At 43.1% G+C, this 20,629-nt stretch overlaps 1 protein-coding gene across 4 annotated transcripts in view; it reads left to right on the top strand.

Moving 5' to 3' along the window:
• Positions 1 to 308: 308 nt before the first annotated feature.
• The window catches only part of kat6a (K(lysine) acetyltransferase 6A), a 35,385-nt gene continuing 15,064 nt past the window's right edge, over positions 309 to 20,629 (top strand). The window contains exons 1-6 of one of the 4 annotated variants that reach the window (XM_044364783.1): positions 309 to 500; positions 1,931 to 3,400; positions 15,725 to 15,833; positions 19,193 to 19,308; positions 19,920 to 20,001; positions 20,337 to 20,451. In XM_044364783.1, coding sequence (XP_044220718.1) covers positions 2,720 to 3,400; positions 15,725 to 15,833; positions 19,193 to 19,308; positions 19,920 to 20,001; positions 20,337 to 20,451 — 1,103 coding nt within the window. In that variant the 5' untranslated portion in view covers positions 309 to 500; positions 1,931 to 2,719. The other 3 variants (XM_044364780.1, XM_044364782.1, XM_044364781.1) reach the window with 3 other exon arrangements.

The following is a 20,629-nucleotide window of genomic DNA, read 5'->3' as shown; positions in this document are numbered from 1 at the left end:
TACCCTCTAACGTTAAGGCACGCTCATTGGCTTTGATTTTTTTTCTACAACTGCTGAGCAAAATGCAGACGTTCCCTTGAATCCTCTCCTATGTAGCTGTAGTACAGCAGAGAATGCGAGAACACCTATCCGCTCTTTTTTTTTTTCCTCCTCAAACACCACCACCACCACCACCACCATCTGTCCCTTTCTTCCATTTCATGTGCTCAGGCAATATCCACACCCCTCTCATAGCAACAGCACGCCGCCGCCGCCCCCACCACCGCCTTGCAGTGAATTTTTTCTTCCCCTGGATCTTCGTCTCGCACAATGCAGACGGTCCCTTGGCCCTGCCTGACGGTTCAGTGTTCCCCCCTCCCCCACCAGCCGAGCTCCTGTTTCACTCAAAGATGGCGTCGGCTCTAGAGCCTCTGGTCTCTGGCTGCATTTTTAGGCTTGTTGTTGTCTCCGTTTCGCACGGTTTTGGCACCTTCTCCTCGGCGGCTCGACACGAAATTCCGGTGAGTAGCAGCGGGGAAGCTGGACAAGCAGGGGACATTAGATTTCTGTTTTTTTACACGGTCAGCTTTACCCGAGCTTCCCTCGGAAACCAGAACCGGACCAGCTCGGGCTTTCTGGGTAAACGCGAGAGGTAGAGGGAGAGCGGGGTACGGAGGGAGGATGGTCGCGGAGGTGGGTGGGGAGGGGGGGAGCCGAGGCCCAGCCACTCCGCTCCAGCGGCCTTGTCTTCACCGCACCGCAGGCTGTAGCGTTACGTGGGAGGGCGGTTGGTGGAGGGAGGAAGTCAGCGAAGGTGGGGACCGCTTGTAAGGACGCGTCTGAGCGGGCAGAGGATCCTCGCCCATACCGACGGCTGAGAAGGAGGCCGCAGAGCATGTTATACTGCAGAATCTGCGACTCGGATATCTTCATTTTTTGCACTTGCCCGCTAGCCGAGATGGCCGTCTGCAAGTTGCATTGTGCCTTTTTTTACAAGGCCGCGATCTCACGTTAATATGTGAATGACATTCGAAATGAGATTATTGGCTGTGATTGCTGCGGTGTAATGGTTTGTATTGTCTGAAATATTAGCACGAAGAGTGAAATGTTGTCGTTTTTGTGCTGGAGTGCCGGCTAACTGTTCGTTTCATGCTGTTTACGTTTCGGGTTAGCGAGTAACGTTAGTAACATTATCGTAACGTTAGCTCGCTGGCTAGCTGTGGACGTTAGCTTGCTAAACAACAGCAGTTAGCGGGAAGGCTTGTTGTCAGATACTTAGCTGCCTAATATCACATCAGTGAGAGTAAACAGAACAACAGGAAACAGTTTGCCAATGCAGCAATTGTCTTGGCTTTGATTTTTAGCTAGCCTCTCAGCTAATGTTTGCTAACAGTCTGTGTTTTGACTGCATCATGTTTACGTTAGCAACCCAACTAGCCCCATAGTCAACTTGCTAGTGCAGTTTTTAAGATGATGTTGTTTAGCCCTTTTATACCTCATACTTTACATCGTAATATGTCATGTGTGCCATTTCTAATGGTTATTAGAGGTTATGGCTACATTTGTTAGTTGAAAATACTTGTGTATAAATGGTTGTGGTTTTGGTAGTGATATAAATGTAATCTGAAAACTGCATGAACGTTAACAAATGATAAGCAAGCTGTTTAGATGTAACAGGTGTCAGTAGGGAATGCTCCTCTTCCATATGTTCATTGTTGTTAGTGGTGTAAGTCTGGCTTTGTGTATATATCTTTGTGAGGGCACTGTATGGTGTGCCAGTGTTGTTTTAAAATCTGCACCCGCTCTAAGGTTGTCTGTGTCTCACTCAAACTACTCCATCAACTTTATTGCTTTGTTTTTTTTCATACAAATTAAAAAGTGTGCTATTAATTTGTGCAAGGTTTCACTAACCTCTGGCTCTCTGTGATATTTTCTTTTTTTTTTTCTGCAGGTTGCGTCTACCAAAGTGCAATAGGCATGAAGGTGATCAGTCCTGGCTGCTCCCTGGGGTGAGATATCTGTTCCGTCCCAGAGCTGAGAAGCCCAGACTGCTGGATGAGCATAAGACAGCGAGAGAGAACAAGTGAAGACAAGGGAACGTGGATGCAGAGAAAAATCCTCATCTTGTGGAATGTTATAATCCTCAGAAAACATCTACTGTATTGCCCTGACCTTTATCATTGAAACACTAAATTCATGTTTTGGAGACCATGTTCATCTTTCACAACTCAAATTGAGAATTGGCTAGTTTGCCAGTGACAGGAAACTGACTGAACAGGTTTTATTTTCCACATATTGGTATTTTGTCACAGACAAAGTGGGAAACACCTTATTTTTGTGAAAGCCCCTTTTATCTTTAAGATCTACTCTACCTTGTGTACTGTGGGAGTTTCAGTGTTTAATAGACCTGCTACTTCCTCCACACCCCCTACTTTCCGCCAGGAACCTTCACCTGGCTGGGAGTGGGTGGTGGGTGGACCAGATTTTACCGGGTGGAGGGTTGGCTCAGGGGGGTTGTGCTATGGTCAGCTGCTCCCTACCGTGCTGCTCATACTCAGCTTCTGAGGCACTCTCTGTGCGGCCACAGGACAAGGGATAGTAAGCAGAAAGAGGGCTAAGAAAAAGAGGAGGCGGCGCTACGGCGCAGGCCAGGTGTTTTCCTTGGCCAACAGTTCCTATTTTTTGTGTGCGGTCATTGCAGTAAGGCCCCAGGGCCCCCGCAGTCTGCTAGACCGCAGCCATGGTGAAACTGGCCAACCCAATGTACACCCAATGGATTCTAGAGGCCATCAAGAAGGTGAAGAAGCAGAAGCAGCGACCATCAGAGGAGCGCATTTGCAATGCAGTCTCCATGTCCCATGGTCTTGACCGTAAAACGGTTCTGGAGCAGTTAGAGCTTAGCGTCAAAGATGGCACTATTCTTAAGGTCACCAACAAAGGTCTAAATTCCTACAAGGACCCTGACAACCCCGGGCGCTTGGCTCTGCCAAAGCCCAAAGGTGGCAGCAGCTCTGGAGGAGGTGGAGGTGGAGGTGGAGGTGGCAGCAGCAGCAGTGGCGGTGGTAGCAGCTCTCACTCCCATTCAGGGAAGAAACCAGGACTCGACTGGAACAAGTTGATCAAACGGGCACTGGAGGGGCTCCATGAGCCTGGCGGCTCCAGCTTAAAAAACATTGAGCGCTTTCTCAAGTGCCAGGCTGATGTTGCGGCCTACTTGTCGGGCAGCGGCTCCATGGGGCCTGGCCTCTTCCACCAGCAGCTGAGGGTGGCCCTGAAGAGGGCTGTGGCCCATGGACGTGTGGTAAAGCAGGGTCCACTATTCCAGATTGTCAGCCGCAGCAGCTCCCAGGATGACGGGACCGGGACAGTGTCCCTGGAATCACTACCACCTGTCCGCCTGTTGCCCCATGAGAAAGACAAGGTAAGATCTAAGCATGTATTGCACACCACAGAAAAGTATAAAAGTGTGTGCATACACATCAGGCTCACACACATATACAAAATACAGTAAATAATAAACACTTGATCTAATTTTTGATGGGCATTGGTGTATGTTGGCATGTATCATAGATGTGACATTTACCATTTGGATATTTCAAGATGCTTTTTGAAATTTGTTAGAAAACACAACTGAGTCTGTTGCTGATGAACATCTGAGCTGTGGTGGAGATAATCAAAGTTTTGTTGACAAAAGTTAATTAGTGCAGTATGTAAACAGATAAATGGGCGTGAAACACTTTCGTCTGCCTCTGATGAGGTCAAGGCCACCTGCTGAAACAACTGTAGTTGAGGAAATGGTGACATAAGAAATCAGATGTGCTCCTTCCTCGGTTAAAACATTTGCAGCAACAGAAAGAAAGTGTGATCTATGAAAGTAACAGATTAGAATACATCCTGTCTTGGTCTTTTTGCAACCCACACAACACACATTCTACTTGCATACAAGCTGCTGCACACGCTGAATTGTCCAGATCTATCTACTGGCAATACCTGAGACATTGGCACTGTAGCTTCTTGTTCAAATTGCTTGTGGCCCACAAAGCTGTAATTTACTACATGGTAGTGAGACCTTTGACTGTGTGAATGTGAGTTTCCATCCAGCATATGGTGTAGTGGTTTAGAGATAGCACAGTTATTTTAGAAGTGGTTGAGAAGGGCAGGGCAACAGTTGTGAAATCAAGCAGATGTAAGTGTGAACATCTTTTCAGAAACTGTGGTATGTATGTTTGAATGTTCGGGCAACCAGGGGTATCATGTCAGCATTACTTTGCTCTAGTAGGTGCATGTATCTCAGGTGTATGAGCTGTGGTCCAGGCGGGTGATACAAGTGTGATGCTGCTGGGTGAGCGGTTGGCGGGCCAGTTTTCAGCAGAGGAGGAGGTCAGGGGAGAGAGTCACATGGCTCCCAGCCTCCTGCAGGGAGTGTGGACCAGCTGCAGGGCTGCTCCCTGTCAGGAGCTGTCAGGAGATGGGAGGAAGGAAGAAAGAAAGAAAGAGAGGGAGAGAGGGAAGGGGAGGAAAACAGACAAGAGCGCGCGCAAGAGAGAGGTGGTCTGTAGTGTTGCCAGAGGAAGAGGCCTAGATGACGCAAGCCACAGGCCTCTGTAACCAGAAAGGAAGAGAGAGGTAGAGACATAGAGGGAGAAGAAAGTGAGAGAGACAGAATGAGTTAGAGAGAGGGAGAGGCAGACATGCCGGCGACAGAGGAGAGAGGGAACACACCCACTTTTGTAACCTGATCAGAGAGAGCAGCCGGGTGCTAACCTCTGCTTCTAAGGGCCAGGGACATGTACACACACAGATATGAAGCCACACTACTGCATGCTAAGATAGAAACACAGACATAAACACAAACAGGTCAGTTCACATGTCCACAGACAAGCAAACGTGCATTTGAACAGCCAGCATGTAAAGTTAGAGCTGCACACTACTATCTGCCAGCCTAGTGGCCCATCATCCGGTCATCTGTCGGCCAGGTCAGACAGTAGATCTGGAGAACAATAGATTGGTCCTAAATACTGTTTTGACTGGCGACTGGCTCCTGGCTTTATCTGGCCCCTGTGTGGGTGTGTACATGTCTGTGCAGGCACAGAAGCTCCTGGTAAGGACACACACACACACACACACACACACACATATATATATATACACACACACACACGCACAGAGTAGGATTAGCCTAGAGAGCAGGCTGGAGTCACATGGGGTCTGCCTAACACAGTGACCTGCTTGGCTGCAGATGGTCCACCTCTTAAGACATCCAGTGATCAACCTCCTCCTCTCTTGACTCAGCTACTGATCCTGCTCTGCTACACTGCCCCACACAACCAGATGAAAACACAAGTAATGCGTCCCTCAAAAAGCAAAGCAATGCTTCTTCACAGGTGAATTAGTTTGTTTTTTATGTAATTTCATATTGGCTCCAGAGAGCATCAAATCCTGTAAATTGAAACTAAATTCTGGCAAAAGTGAATTTAAGCAATAGTAATTCCGCTGAAAATGCCACCAGGTTGCAGCCGGGATATTATTAATTGTTAGATTGTGAATTAACAGTTTGGACATGAGTGGGGAGTTTTTTTGTGAATCCCCTCTTCATGGAACTGCTACTGCAGCAGTGAAGAAGTTGACATTTATGTCTGTCGTCACACAAACCTGTTTACTCTTCTTTCCTGCTCCTCCTTGTGATATCACTTTGATAAAACTCCACCCTGCATACAGCCTTATTGCTACTCATTCACGTGTGTTTTGTGTGTGACTGTTGGTGTGTTCTTGATGTATGATAGTCTGTGCCTGCTTGAGTGGCGTATGCGTCAAAGAGATAGAAACTGCGTGCATGAAAGACGTAGATGGCTGTTGCATGATCACTCTCCTCCACTCTCCTTCGCCTCCACTGGTGCATCATTGCCATATTGCCCCGCATGATTGCTAACAGTTATGATTTCCCAAGGAGAGGGGTAGAGAGAGAGTGTGTGAGTGAAGGCAGAAGGGGGAGGAAAATCAAAACAAATGGCTAAGCACCGGCTTTGACCCCATTTGTGGGGAGATTTGTGTACTCAACGCCCTGATATTTGTGTCAGAGCGCTCCATTCAAACAGGATCCCAGACCCTATTTCTGTCTCTCTGTCTCCCCCCTCTCACCCTAATAGGGTGCCATTGCCAGGTCATGAAGGGGGAGGTGATGGGGGAGCGAAGTCAACCAGGGGTCATGGATATATAGATGGCAAACCTCATTGCCTCCCTGAGCGCCCGTTAGCACTATGAGGCTATGGCCATTAGGTGGGATGGGCTTGATGCTGAGCTTTTGTGTGTATATCCGTGTGGGTATATAGTTGTGTGTGAGTGTGATGTTCATCCCGTCATAATAGGCAAGAGCAATCTCCCTGCCCCGCGATTGCCCTCTCCTCAACAGCTGGAGCGGAGTGAACCAGAGTTCTCGATGCCGACATGCAGTGTCATGGCGAAGATGTTTGAAAAAGCGACTCATGAACAATGTACACACACACACACATTCTCTGTTTGTACACAGTGTTGTGGTTGCAGTGATTTCCCTCCAAAATGTCCCACTGACCCCTTAACTGGTTTGGCTAATGCTAGTATGCTGCATCTAATGGTTATTTTGCTGGTAGTGGTAGTAGAGCTGCTACATTAAGCATCGCTTATTATGTACCCTAATGGATATATTTATCCAGTGTAATTCATTCCACTCTGCCCATATTGGATCGACCCCCACCTGTCTTTCTAACATCACACACATTACCTCTTCCTGTGTTTGCTCAAGGTGAAGACATCACGTAGCGTGAGGACCGTGAATACAAAATGCCCCCCCGACATGCCTTCCTCTTCGTCTTTTTCTCTCTCTTCCCCTCCCATCCCCCGTCACTGCTACATCATATTATGTAGTCACAGGAGAGGATTTTGTGTGTTCGCTGGGTGGATGGAAAGATTCTCTTCTCACCACAGGAATGCTGGGAAAGTGACTTAATTGGGTGCCATGAAATGGCCTCCTTCAAGTGTATTTACTTTTCTTGAATTTCACATTTTTGACTGATCCATGTTTTCAAGGAGGAGGTGAAACTTGTATAAATTCTTCATTTCAGCCTCTAATTGCTTGGCAGGCATCTGTTGTTTGCGTTTTGCCAGAGTCTTCTCCTCAGTTGACCCAACATTAGTGTCTTTAAGTTGAAAGGTTTGCTCCACTCTCTGATGGCACTGGCTTTAACCTCATGCTGCGCAGCTACCACACTCCCTGTTATTGTTTGACATTTAGTGCTACACACCAGCAGAGAAATGGATAAACTGTCTGAGCATTCATTTATTTAAAGAGTCAGTTCACACAAATCATAAAAGACTCCAAACGATTAATCGATTATCAAAATAGTTGGCGACTAATTTAATAGTTTGCAAATAATCGATGAATCCATTAATAGTTGTAGCTCCAGTTAGAATAATTTTCTCTGGTTGCTGCTTCTCGCTATGTTTTGACTGTTTGTCAAACAAAGTCATTTGAGGACATCACATTTGGCTCTGGGAAGCTGTGACAAACTTTTTTTTTTTTTAATTTTCTGACATTTTATAGACTAAACTATAAATAAATTGAGAACATAAACTGCAGATTAATTGATAATGGATCTGCAACAATTAGTCTGTTAATCAAGTAGTCAATCGACAGAAAATTCATCAAGTATGTGATAATTAATGAATTGTTTTGAGTCAGTTTTTACAGTAAAAAAATCAAAATTCTCTGATTCCAGCTTCTCAAATGTGAATATTTTCTAGTGTATTTAGTCCTCTATGATAGTAAAGTGAACGTCTCTGCGTTGTGGACTGTTGGTAAGGACAAACCAAGACATTTGAGGATGTCATCTCGGGCTTTGGGAAACAATGATCAACATTTTATTGACCAAACAATCAAGTAATCAAGACAATAATCAACAGATTTATCAGTAATGAAAATAATTGTTCATTACAGCCCTTAATGATAATACTGTATCTGTAGTAGTATTTTAGCCATGCAGATACTTTTTGTTTCATGTTGCAACATTTTGTGATGTCCACCTTGCAGACTTCTGTTGCCAGCCCAGTAGAAGTGATCAGAATGGAATATTGTTTGTAGTGCTTAAAGTAGTGAAAGATGACATTAAAAAACACAACAAAGTGTCTTTCTAGAAACAGTGTCCCAGTTACTTAAGATGATCCACAGACGTCTCTGTCAACATTTCAATTGGACTATTTCTTTAGGTGAAGAAATGCCAATAAACTGTCTGCAGTGATGTCTGTGTCTTACCTTGCGTCACTAGCGTCTGCTAGCAATAAATGTCACACACTAAGTAAGTGCAGTGCAGCGTGTGAATACAATGCCAGTGTTTTAGCATTATGTAGCTCCAGCCTTGGCCATCATTTGTCTTTCAGTGAAGGTGTGCCACTGACCCTATTGGCTGCAGAAGAACAACCAGGGACAGAAACAGCCGGCCAACAGTCTATAGAAACAGCATTAGCAGTAGTGTCTGCGCCCAGAGGGAGCAGTTACCTCAAGCTCACCAGTGACTGTGACGTGAATGGCATTTGGCACAGGGAGCGTAGCTGTGTGAGGCCTTGCGTATGGCTAACCTCACCACCCCACAAATAGAGCCAATGTGTTGAGCAGCTGTGGAAGTGACGGCTGGAGCACGGCCAGCCTGCTCCGCTTGATGCAGTGATTTAGTTCTGTGCTCTCTGGCTAACCTCGATTTTTAATGGAGGATGATGCTTGGCTGAAGGGAGGGCACGTTGGCACAACACAGGGTCTTCCTCAGGCTGTCTTAGTAAATTCACATCAGTTCATTTAAAGTGTTTAATTCTCAGGGGCTACAGCGGTTTCAAATGTATTCTTTTACCTAGCGCTCAGTGCATCTAGTGACTTTTGGAAGAAGTACGTATGCGTGATAGGGCTGAACAATAAATTGTATTTTCATCTTCATCATGATACGAACATGCGCAATAAACACATTGCAAAATGCCTGGAACATGATGAAAAGTCATTTTATTTACACGTGCTGTGCAGGCAGAGTGCTCCATTGTGTTATGAACATCATGTCTCCAGCAGTGGAGAGCAGTCTCTCTGCTGCACTGTTAGCTCTGGGGAAAGATATTGCTGTCCAAGACGCTGAGCGGGTGCAGGGTTTTTGAGGTGAAACAAACTGAGCACTTTCTTTTCCTTCACCTCAGAGTTGGTTTAAGTTGTTTAATGCTGCAGTGTGTCGGTCAGCTGGTCTCATTTGTTACTGCTGGAGTTTGCTGTTCCACTAAAGTTAGTCTTTGAGTGACGGCATAGAAAGTTCACAATACACCTCACGTTTGTCTTGCAAATGTAATTATTGAGTCATTAAATCAAAAAATGCTTGCAACCACTTCATTTGCAAGATGAACTCTAGCGTATGCTCGCTGTAGACTGTCTAGGTGCAGCTGCCTTTGCAGTCGACTTCTGCCTTTTTTGTTCCGTCAACATCACGTAATTAACTAACATTTAGAAAATTGATTTTTGACAATTGCGAACCAAAACCTGGTTGATATTTTTTTTCTGATTTTTTTTCTAATTTTCTCTTGATTTAGTGGCCTTATTCTATTTCAGTTTCCCCCCTCATACTATAGATCTCTGCACCTTGTTTGGTGGAGTCGACGGCCTTGATGATTGTAATGGGAGACGTTACAGTTATTATAAATTGCCATGTTTAATTTATTTCAACAATGTATGGTAGGGCTGGGCAAAACATTGATATCATATCGATATTGTGATAGGAGACTACATATTGTCTAAGATTTTGGATAAACCTAAATCCCCGTTTATCGTCTTTTCCTGGTTTTAAAGGCTGCGTTACAGTAAAGTGATGTCATTTTCTGAACTTACCCGACTTTTCTAGTTGTTCTATTGTTTGTTTTTACCCACTTATTATATCCACATTACTAATGATGATTTATCAAAAATATCATTGTAAATATTTTGTGAACGCACCAATAGTCATCCCTACAATATTGTCACAATATTGCTATAGAGACTTTTTTGTTGAGTGTAGAAGAAATTAATTTAAAGGGAGCAGGGGAAATTAAACTTCAATTTCTTATAGTTATAATGCTTGAATCAAATTAATGTTAAATTTGTTTGTTATTCATGTGCAGTTCGTTCAACAAAAGCATGTTCAAAATAATTTATTTCATTTCGTTATTCAGTGGGCATGGACTATTCAGTGTTTGGGGTCTATGTTAACAGTGTACCTATTAAAACAGAAAGACATAGGAACTGTACAGCTAATACGCACACTTCAATATTTGTCTATTTATCGCATGTCGGTAATAATCATCATTGCACTATTGAACAACGTTATCGCACATCGCAGATTTTCCTCATATCGTGCAGTCCTAGTATGTGATTGTGTGTGTTAGTGTGTTGTCTCTGCTTGCATGGCATGTCCTGTAACAGTGATCAATGAGTTTGCGTTTGGGGTGGGGGCGTCCATAAAGGAAGTGCGGTGTTGCTGATGGTGATGGTGGGGGGGGTTGCTGAGATTGGGCTCCCATGTTAATGAGATCCTTGACTTGAGACGAGACAAGGACAACAGCAATGCTTTTCCCTCTTTCTCTGTTCTCTCATTGCCTTACATCCTTTCTCCCCTCCTCCTCCTCCTCCCTCCATCTCTCCCTCTCCTTTCGTCCTTCCTCCATTGTTGTCTCCTTCCTGTCTCACTCTCCTGTCCTCTGTCTTTGGATAACAGGGGCCAGTTGCATAAAGGGAAAACTGGGCCACCTCTTTAAACTATTATCTCCCCATACAAGGTCTCAGACAATGCAACGTGTTGCCTCAAGTGTTAATTTCGACCATTTGAAAAAACAAACCGAAGAACTAGGCTAACACCGGAGCACAGTGCTACAGGATATGGAGTGTGTTTAACAATGTTGTGCTTAAGTGATCCTTAAAGCGTGGGTGGGTGTGTCAGCTGGGTCAGACCTATCAGAGTATCTTTGCCTGTGTGTGTGTGTGTGTGTGTGTGTGTGTGTGTGTGTGTGTGTAGAAGAGCCTGTAAGTTATACTTGACATGTTAGCATGGACTCAAAGGTGGCATTTCAAGTCCACCCAGTCGATGCAGCTTGCCACAAGGCGTGTCTATTTGGCTCGGAACATCGTTTTGTTCCTGAATCCTCCTTGCGTTGGAAAAAGAAGAGCACATGCCAAAACGTGAACACGCAGGGCTTAAAATAGACAGTGCACACACACACGCACACATCCCAAGTCAAATGTCGGCCATGATACTTCACTCAAACAGCCAGTCGATGTGAGAAATTTCTAGAGCGACGCTGTGCTGTAAGAGCAGTCCTGGCAGCCAGTGCTGGCTGAGTCAGAAAAGGCTGAAACAGGGAGGAAAAACCTCTCAGGAGGAATTTGAGGGTTGTGTTTTGCTGTTCCAATATCCCTGTCATGGAGGGAGGATTAGCTTTTCGTTTTTTAGTATCTGTTGGGGATTCATTTACAGTGGCAGCCAGTAACTGAAGCCACACTGTAATGCATGTCTCTATACAAGGTGTCTGTGTGTGTGTGAAAGGCGACGCTCGTTCTCGGCTTGTGTTTACTCGAGCGCTGGCAGGGTGAGCGGGAGCAGTTGACCTCCTCCAGCGGGGAAGGAGTTAAGCGTCAGGAATGATTGAGGTGTTGGTCGCACGCAGGCAGCTCAGAGGACTGCTGCTGCAGATTTTCTTTCTTTACGCTTTCCATTTCCCTCACTCTCTTGCCCTCTGGATTCTTTATTTTTGTCCTCGTTCTGTCTTTTTTTCACAATTCTCTCCTTCTCGTTTCACTCTGCTTGTTGCTGACTTTGAATCCTACTCAGTTTTTTTTTTTTTTTTTGTCAGACCAAAATTGCTGTTCAGATCATGTAGAGATTATTGATGATCAGTTTGAAATCTTCTAGTAAAGGCAGTACGTGATCACCATTTTGTTATTTTCACCCTGAGAACACGTAAAATGAGAACACATGACATTTATCCACAAGTACGGCTCTATCTTCCTCTGTCGACCCTACATGTCTATGCTTACCCCTCTCTCTCTCTCTCTCTTCCCCACTCATTCTTAACAACCTTCTTCTCTCTGTTTACCTCCTTCTTCCCTTACTCCCTCACTCCATACCTTTGTTTCTCTTTCTCTCCCTGTCCCTGTGCTATGTTGGGTGGGTGGGTAGTGGGGGGTTAGTGGAGGGTGTTGGAAGCAGCCTGAGTCAGAAGGAAATGAACCCAATAAATCAAGCTCCTGTCCCTGTCTCCTCCCTGCCAGGACCTGCTGCCAGCCAGCTCTCTGCAGCTATGTACATTTACACTCGCTAACCAGCAGAAAGCGCTCAATGAATGCCATGTTGTTGTGTTATCACATAAATATAAAGGATTAGAATAGTTATAATGTTATGACCTTGGGTATGTGAAAGCATCCTACAAAGTTTTTTTTTTTTCATTTTATGATTTCAATGGGATCAGGATTGATCTAAAATATGTACAGATTAGTACTTTGTTGTAGTCTATTTGTCATGATCACCAGGGATGAGCTTGAGAATGAAGTCTTCCTTTTTAATTTTTCATGCACAGTTAAATAATTTTCAGCTGCTGCCTTGTAAATTCATAATAAGTGCTGATGGAAGTTATGCGCACACATGCACTCACATTTGTGTTAATGACCAGTGGTTAGATAATGTTATAAGCTCATCACCACCACAGAGTAAAGCCTCAAAATTGAGTCATTAATCAACACCTGACTGACAGTCTCAACAAAAAGTAAGCATATGTTCACAGCGTTTGTTGCAGGACTGTTGTGTATTAACAACAATGTTGTGAGTAAAAATCACTCCGTCAAAAGAATATTTGAACTTGCTGTTAAGGGGTTTCCCTTTATAAAAAGAGCAACTTATACAAAAGCTGTTTTATTATGAAATGAAAGGCTTTCTACACTTCTCTTAAAAGGCATTCACAGTCCTTTTATTTGCTATTGAATTACTGTGGATTCATTAGCTTCCTTTTCGTCAGTGATCAACACAAAAAGACTCAAAGTCAAATCAACGAATAAAAGCACAAGCTCAAGTTCAAGCTCTGTAAAGGAGGACTGAACAGCGGTTTATGCCCACAGCGTTGCTACCATGCAGCGTTTGTGAATCACACCAAACATAAGAGTACAGTATGATGGCCAGAAAGCTCCAGCATGTGAAGGTTCCTCACTTTGTTTCAGAGTCTCCCACATGCCTGCTGGCAAACACCAGCCCAGATGTCATGTGAGTTGTTTTCAACAGTGGCTTTCTCTCTGCTGCTCTGCCATAATACTGCAAATGTTGAAGCACTCAGGCAGCAGATGTTGTGTTCACAGCGTCTCCCATCTCAGCCACAGAACCTTGTCGCTCCTTCGGAGTCTGGGTTTTCCCTAGGTGGGAAAACCCTGAACCCTGGCGGGTTTAGGTGCTGTGGTTGCAGTAATTTCATGTTATTTGACTAAAAACTATGCATTTTCACATAATTTTGGACTCTTATCATTACGGTATTTAAAAAAACAACACAGCTTTTCACAGTACACTCAGACGTTAGCAAAAAGAAAATTGAAACAAATATGCTCACTGATAAAGAATGTGCTCTGGCCTGAAGTAATCCCTCACATTTTTGTTAGTGTGCCATAAAAATAATAATTACAAAATAATTTTGGTAAAACAAGGCTTCTAGTGAAGGGATTTGAACTGATCCTCCCATAGCCAGGGTCCATACTCTTATCAGTCTGGTTCTTTATCAGTTCTCTTACTTGTTCTTTTTCATTACTAAAGAATACGTTTTTTTATGATTATTTAAAAAAAAAAAAAAAATCAGAACAGGATTAGAATTGGTTTATATTTTAGATATAACTAACTATTGTTTCTAGAGCAGCAACAGTAATGTTTACAACAGCAAAATCACTATATACTATAAACTCAATAACTCATTGGAAACAAATCTAAAATGTCAATAAAATAATATTTCACAGAGCACCCTGGTAGCTGAATCATTACTGGCTCTACATGCCAAAAATTCAGCCAGTAGCTAAATTTACAAGAATGTGAGTAGTTTTAACATACGTCAGGAACTAAGCTAAACAGTTAGGCTACATGCAGACAGCTTTTGTTGTAGCTTGTTTGTAACAATTGGCTATTAGCTTAATCAGTGAGCTGTGGTCGTGTAAAACATATCGGCAGTGGATTGGAGACTGTGAGCAAGCAGATGAAAATATCGCTTTTCTACATGTTTCTGCTTGTTTTGATAAATTACTAAGGAGCATTGAGTCGTCGTCAACTCAAGTAAAATGTTACCTTCACCTGATTCACTGTGTCCACCGCGGCCTCTCTGCTGTGCTGTCCGCTCTGTGTGTGTGTGTGTGTGTGTGTGTGTGTGTGTGTGTGTGTGTGTGTGTGTGTGTGTGTGTGTGTGTGTGTGTGTGTGTGTGTGTGTGTGTGTGTGGACAGTTAGTTAGCAGCAGCAGCAGCTCGACATGTGCAAAGCTGTTAACCCAGCTGTATTCTTGAAGGATGCAGACTTAACTAGTTAACTGTAGCATAGCTAACAGTAAAAGCTAATCCGGCCAACAGCTCATGTTATATCCAGTCATTAGGTGAGGAAATATGTACTGTCAGGCTGTAAATCAATAAAGTGAAGTCAAATTTTATTTCTTCATACACAAAGCAACACAAAGTGCTTTACATAAAGTGACAATACAATTGCAACATAGTTCAGTCATTCAGTTATTTATTTGTCAGAAAATATTTGGCAATTAAAATATTTGCAGTGGAGCACCTTTATATGTGGTATTATTTATTAATTACTTTTTTTTAACCTCCCACCCCACTGGTCAACTGCTGCCACAATTAAAGTGTAATTCTGTTTGATACCGCTCAGTTGTAAACTATATGTTTGTTGAAAATGACTTGTGGTATACTCTGAGGCAGCAGTAAGCCACCACTTCCCCTCAGGGCATCCAGCCTCCAGAAACTTTCAATGAGAATCAGCAACAGCCCCCTCCCTCTTATGTTTTTGCCTGTGTGAAGAGAAGTGCACCTGCAGTGCTTCAGGGATGTGATCTTTCAGCTTTATTGGACACACAAGTCCTATTTGATGTCTAACAACATGTTAGGTCTTTTGTTTCCTGGATACAAACCTGACGTAGGCTTGTGCTTGAGCGCATATCCGATAATGTGTTTGTTTTGTGTTTGAATACACACCTTCTGACAAGGTTTGTGTGTTCGGGGACACAATAAAAGATTTATGCAGCCCCAGAGCTCAATGTCTGATGGCATGTTTCAGAATGAGTGTCACAATGGGACACATTGCAGTGGAATTAAACTGGGAAGTCCTCTGCCAGTACAACCAAAAGAAACTGAGTTACAGCGTTTGATCAAACAATGCAGGAGTCAACAGAGACATTGAGGCATGATGGCAGCCTCTAACATGACATGTCGCATAAATTATACAAGCTCACTCATCACTGCAGCTCTCATGCTCTTCATTATCCTAAACACTCATTCACAGATCCACATGCTCTGTGGTGTCATTGTAGTTTTCAGTCTGCTGTTAGCTTGTTAATACACACAGCAACAGTCATCCACTATGGCAGGACACACAAGGCCACTTTGTTGTTTTCATTTGTACAATGAAGCTGTTAAGTTGACTGACAGTCTCCACTTTCTCTCCTGTGTCCCCTTTCCCTCCTCCTCTGTCCCTCTGCCAGCCGGTGGCAGAGCCCATCCCCATCTGCAGCTTCTGTTTGGGGACCAAGGAGCAGAATCGCGATAAGAAGCCGGAGGAGCTCATCTCCTGCGCCGACTGTGGCAATAGCGGTAAGTGTCCATTTGAGGAGAGCTGGAAAAGGACAAATTTTTGGACTATTTCAGCCATTTGAAACAGTTTAAATACTGAAAGAAGTTGAAGTGGAAGCCAATATAAAGTTGCAGTTAAAAAGGCAGTACTAAAAGAAGTTTTGTTTAAGTGTAAGCACTGATTGAAGTTGAAGTGACCTGAGCTTCTTTAAACTATCTTAGCACTAGTTTGGATAAACACTTCCAGTTTTGTGGCAGAAACAGTCACAGAGGAACAGAAGCCAATCAACTGCTTGCAAAACATAGATTTGACTGGTTTAAATGTAGTCTGAAGTCTGTCATCTTAGCATAATTGTTTTTAGTGAAAAGGCATTTGCAGTGTAAAAAACACATATGCACATATATATATCTGGAGCTATACAAAGACTGCTATGAAAGTAATTTGAGTAAGCTGCACACTTCGACTTTCTCTGGTGCTGCATCTTCAGCTGACATTTCCATTGCTTTCAACTCTTATTCTTCAACTGCTTTTAGCACTTACAAGTCAACTGACAGTTCAGTTGCCTATCTTATTGTTTAACTGAGTAAGTCTCAAGGCTTAACTTTCAAGTCTCAAGCAAGTCCCAAGTTACTACGGTGAGAATCAAGCAAGTCGAGTCCCTGCCATAAGTCAAGCAAGTCACAAGTCAAGTCATATAAAAATTGTGACGATCTACCCCAGTTTCCACATTTGAATCAATTAAAAGTTGAGTTTTCTTTTCAATATCAATGACAAACTGTTGCAGCCTGCTAACACCTTATAAATCTTATTGATATTTGACATTTTGTGGCAATCGATAACAAGCTTCCTAAATGAACAACTACAGAGAGTTGGGCTCTGAAATTATATATTGTAAAATAGCCTTAGTAACAACGTAGGCATCAGTAACTATGTACGCAGGTGACACAGCTTTCCAACAAAGAAGCATGAGAAATGGAGATCCATCATCCCCCCAATGTGCCAGCAGACAATTTATTTCAGCGTCTGTCCATGGACTGTTGTTCTGTGTTGGCCTCCATACCGCTCTGCTAGTAGCAGCATGGATTCTGCTCAGCCACTCAGATGCACTTTGTCACTCTGCATTTGATGTCATCGTTGTGTGTTGCGCTGCAAGAGATGCAGAAGACACTTTGAAATCCAATTTGAGAGGCCAGCACATCTGGACTGAGACACATCTGTAGAAATCCTATTGGAGTCACATTTCAAACCATCTCCAAATGTGGTTTGGATGTGATTTACGAAATCATTTTGCTGTACAGACTTTCTAAAATCAATCTGGATACAATCTAGATATGCCAAAAAAAACTGATTTGGGCTGGCAGTCTGAACAAGGCCTGAGTTGAGTCTCAAATCATGAATACAAAGTCAGCTCTTTGTCTTTTATCAATGTTAGTCAAGCAAGTCTCAAGTCCTCAAATTTACGACTCGAGTCTAGTCATGTGATTCAAGTCCCCCACCTCTGCTGATTACAGCTGACACTTCAGCTCATTTTCATTCAGTTTTTAATTCCTCTCAGTGCTAGCACTTCAACTGACTCTTCAACTCCTTTCAGCAGTTTCATTTCAACTGATACTCACACTTACATTAACCTCACACTTCAATCAGTGATTACACTTGTAACTGAAACTTCTTTCAGCACTTCCATTTTAGCTGCCATTTCATTTTTTCACTAATTGCATTTCCACTTCAACTTCTCTCAGTATTTAAATAATTTCAAGTGGTTGAAATAGTCAGAAAATGTGGCCTTTTCTACTTCTTCTCAAATTGTTCTTTGTATGAGTTTTAGTTCATTATTTTGGTTATTTTTCTTTCTGCTTTTGGTCCAGGATACCATGCTTAAACCTGCAGTGTGGAACTTTTGTCTCCCCCTTCTGGCAGTGAGAGTAATGACTCAAACACTGTCAGCATGTGCTTATGACGTATACCCATCCCTCATCTCCCCTGTGCCCAGGAGTGCTCTGCTGCTGTAGCCTACTCCGTTGCCACTGTTGCTCCCCCCGAAAGCTCTGGCAAACCAGTCATTGCTAGCTGACATAAAACGCATCACTACCGATACGCCAGCGCGGGAAAGTTGCCACAGACACCAGATTTAAAAACTCTGGTATACTGTGAAATACTGAGAGATTTACCTGGGGTAATCAGGCTTAATCAGCAGTGTGGGAACTCATTCGGCAGGGGCTTGAATGTAACAAATGTTCATTTATATGTAAAAGTCCTGCTCTCCAGCTTTAAACAGATAGTTAAGTAAGATAAACACAATTATTGAACACACAGATACTGGTACTGGTCTATGTATTCAGAAAAATCAGAATATAATGATTATTTCCCTATAAAATCTTGTTTTCTCTACCAAGAGTCTGGCTAACTGGGAATCCACATAGGAAATGAGATGTGAGCGGTGCGTAAGTGCTTTCAGTCCACATCGACTCAGACCTGTGTTCAGCGTCTCTGTCCACAGAAGCAGCCGTCTGTCAGCTGCAGCTCCTGGGGAGCTGAGAGGACAGCGGCCATCCAAACTGCCTTCACCAGGCTGACTGACAGCAGAAATTTACTGAACCAAAATAGCGTTCATGTTGGCTCCACGGGAAGAAATTGACAGTGTTTGTATTTATTGATCCATTGATTTTATTTCCCCACCCACTGTAGCGAGTGAGGGGAATGTGCCTGTAGTGAAACAGGCAAGCTCACAGACAGTCCGGGAGTCCTGATCAAGCAACGTAGATACGGTTAATAAGTTCAAAACACATATACAGCGGGATATTAGTGTGATTTTAAACAGCTGTCTGTGCAGATTACACTTCACTAAACGTGACATAGAAACAGACTCGAAGTGTAAAAAAATACGTGGGGGTCTCTAGGAGATGTGCGCTCACTCGTGCATGTCTTGGAGTCAGTGTGGATTGATACATTTAGTAAAATGGATGCGTATCTGTTTTAGGAGGTGCGTGACGAACATCAAAAATGCTTCTAAAACATTTTCTATGAGAATTTTGCCACAAGACCAGACACTGTTTAGCGAATGCAGAGAAGAGATTGTGTTCCTTTTCTTCCCTCAATGGGTTTGTGTCCCAGACAAGGCTGTCTTGCTTGCTGCTCTTCAGACATAGCCAAAACAGAGCTCTCTGAGATTATCAATTATCTTTGAACACTCTCTTTGCAACCAGGTTTGATTCAGTGAGGGTTTTCAATTCAAAAAGGAGCTTTTTTTTTTTTTTTTTTTTTTTTTTTTTAATCCTTCTTTAATGATGCAAGTGGGTCACGGCTGTCAGTCACCAGCCACAAAAATAAAGAGTGTGATGATGACGCACTTGTTTGTGTATGCGTGTCTACCTACCTGCAGGCCACCCGTCCTGTCTCAAGTTCTCCCCAGAGCTCACAGCGCGAGTCAAGGCGCTGTGGTGGCAGTGCATCGATTGCAAGACTTGCAGCAGCTGTCAGGATCAAGGAAAGAATGCGGTGAGTGGATGAGTGAATATGGCGGACTGGCAGCTGAACAGTGCCTGTGAACGCGCTCTTCTCTGCTTAAGTGCCAGATAGAGATGCTGATAGACATATCTGTGGTCCTGGGATCGAGCTATTTTAGTCAGCCTCGGCATGTTTTCCCTGTTTTCTTTTACTTGTCAAGCGAGGAATCATTGTTATTCAAATGTTTGTAGTGAGGTTGATAGAAAATGCAGAAAATACTGCTAAGATGCACACTGATAAAAATACATTTATGAGGATTGAGAATAAAATAAGGAACAAATAAGTTGTTCAATCCAATTGTAGTGGATTTTTTCAAAGTATGCTTTAAGTAACAAATTCATAGTGAATAAATTAGAACAGCCAAATATTTAAATACATTTTTATTTAGTTAGGAGGGGGAAATATCAGTAAAATGTGTGAATTAGACTCAGAGTTTTTATCAGTTCTCCAATAAATGTCTCAAAGTGCATTATATGTATAAACTTATGTTCATGATTTACAGTGTATCATTATTTAATCATGTTACTGAGAATATGTCTTGTCTGAAACCCATGTAAAGCCTTTGGTAATCATCAATACGTGTGTGTGTCTGTGCTTTACAGGACAACATGTTGTTCTGTGACTCGTGTGACCGGGGCTTCCACATGGAGTGCTGTGATCCTCCCCTCATGCGAATGCCAAAAGGTAAATAAACAGAACTGCTCCTTTAACTCATAACCTGCCTCTTTATTACCTATTTACAGCCCCTCATAAATTCAACTTGTGTCTGTTCTACCTCTGTAAGACTTTGCTAGGCTCACGTTTCTGCTCTGTTTAACCATTACAGCCACACTGATAGTTGGACAAATGATTAAACCATCTCTTGAGTTGTTGCCTCCAACTCTAACAAAGCACTTAATGCTTCAACAATAAGTGCTAATAAATTAGATAAGTCCCAGAGCATTTCAATATCTGCACTGAAGCCTGTCTTGTCTAACTTCAGTGTATGTGAAGCTGTGTGCTTTCTCATTTTCTCCCAGGCATGTGGATTTGTCAAATCTGCCAACCCAGGAAAAAGGGAAAGAAGCTTTTACACGAAAAGGCAGCACAAATCAAACGGCGCTACAACGCACCGCTGGGACGGCCGAAGAATAGGTAAAGAAATGCTTTCAGCCAAGGACGCCTTCTTCACTGTCAGCCCAGTAGAGAGTCGCAGTACAGTGTCATGTATCAGAGTGCAGACAAGCTAATAGTTACAACACCTCATAACCCCAGAATAAGTTTACAGATTTTTACACTGCCATTTCTCTGTGTGTGTGTAGTTATTATATAG

This window comes from Thunnus albacares, chromosome 2 (assembly GCF_914725855.1).
Source record: "Thunnus albacares chromosome 2, fThuAlb1.1, whole genome shotgun sequence".
Taxonomy (NCBI): domain Eukaryota; kingdom Metazoa; phylum Chordata; class Actinopteri; order Scombriformes; family Scombridae; genus Thunnus; species Thunnus albacares.
The sequence above is the reverse complement of the archived record's forward strand: the minus strand, read 5'-3'. Positions and strand labels throughout refer to the sequence as shown.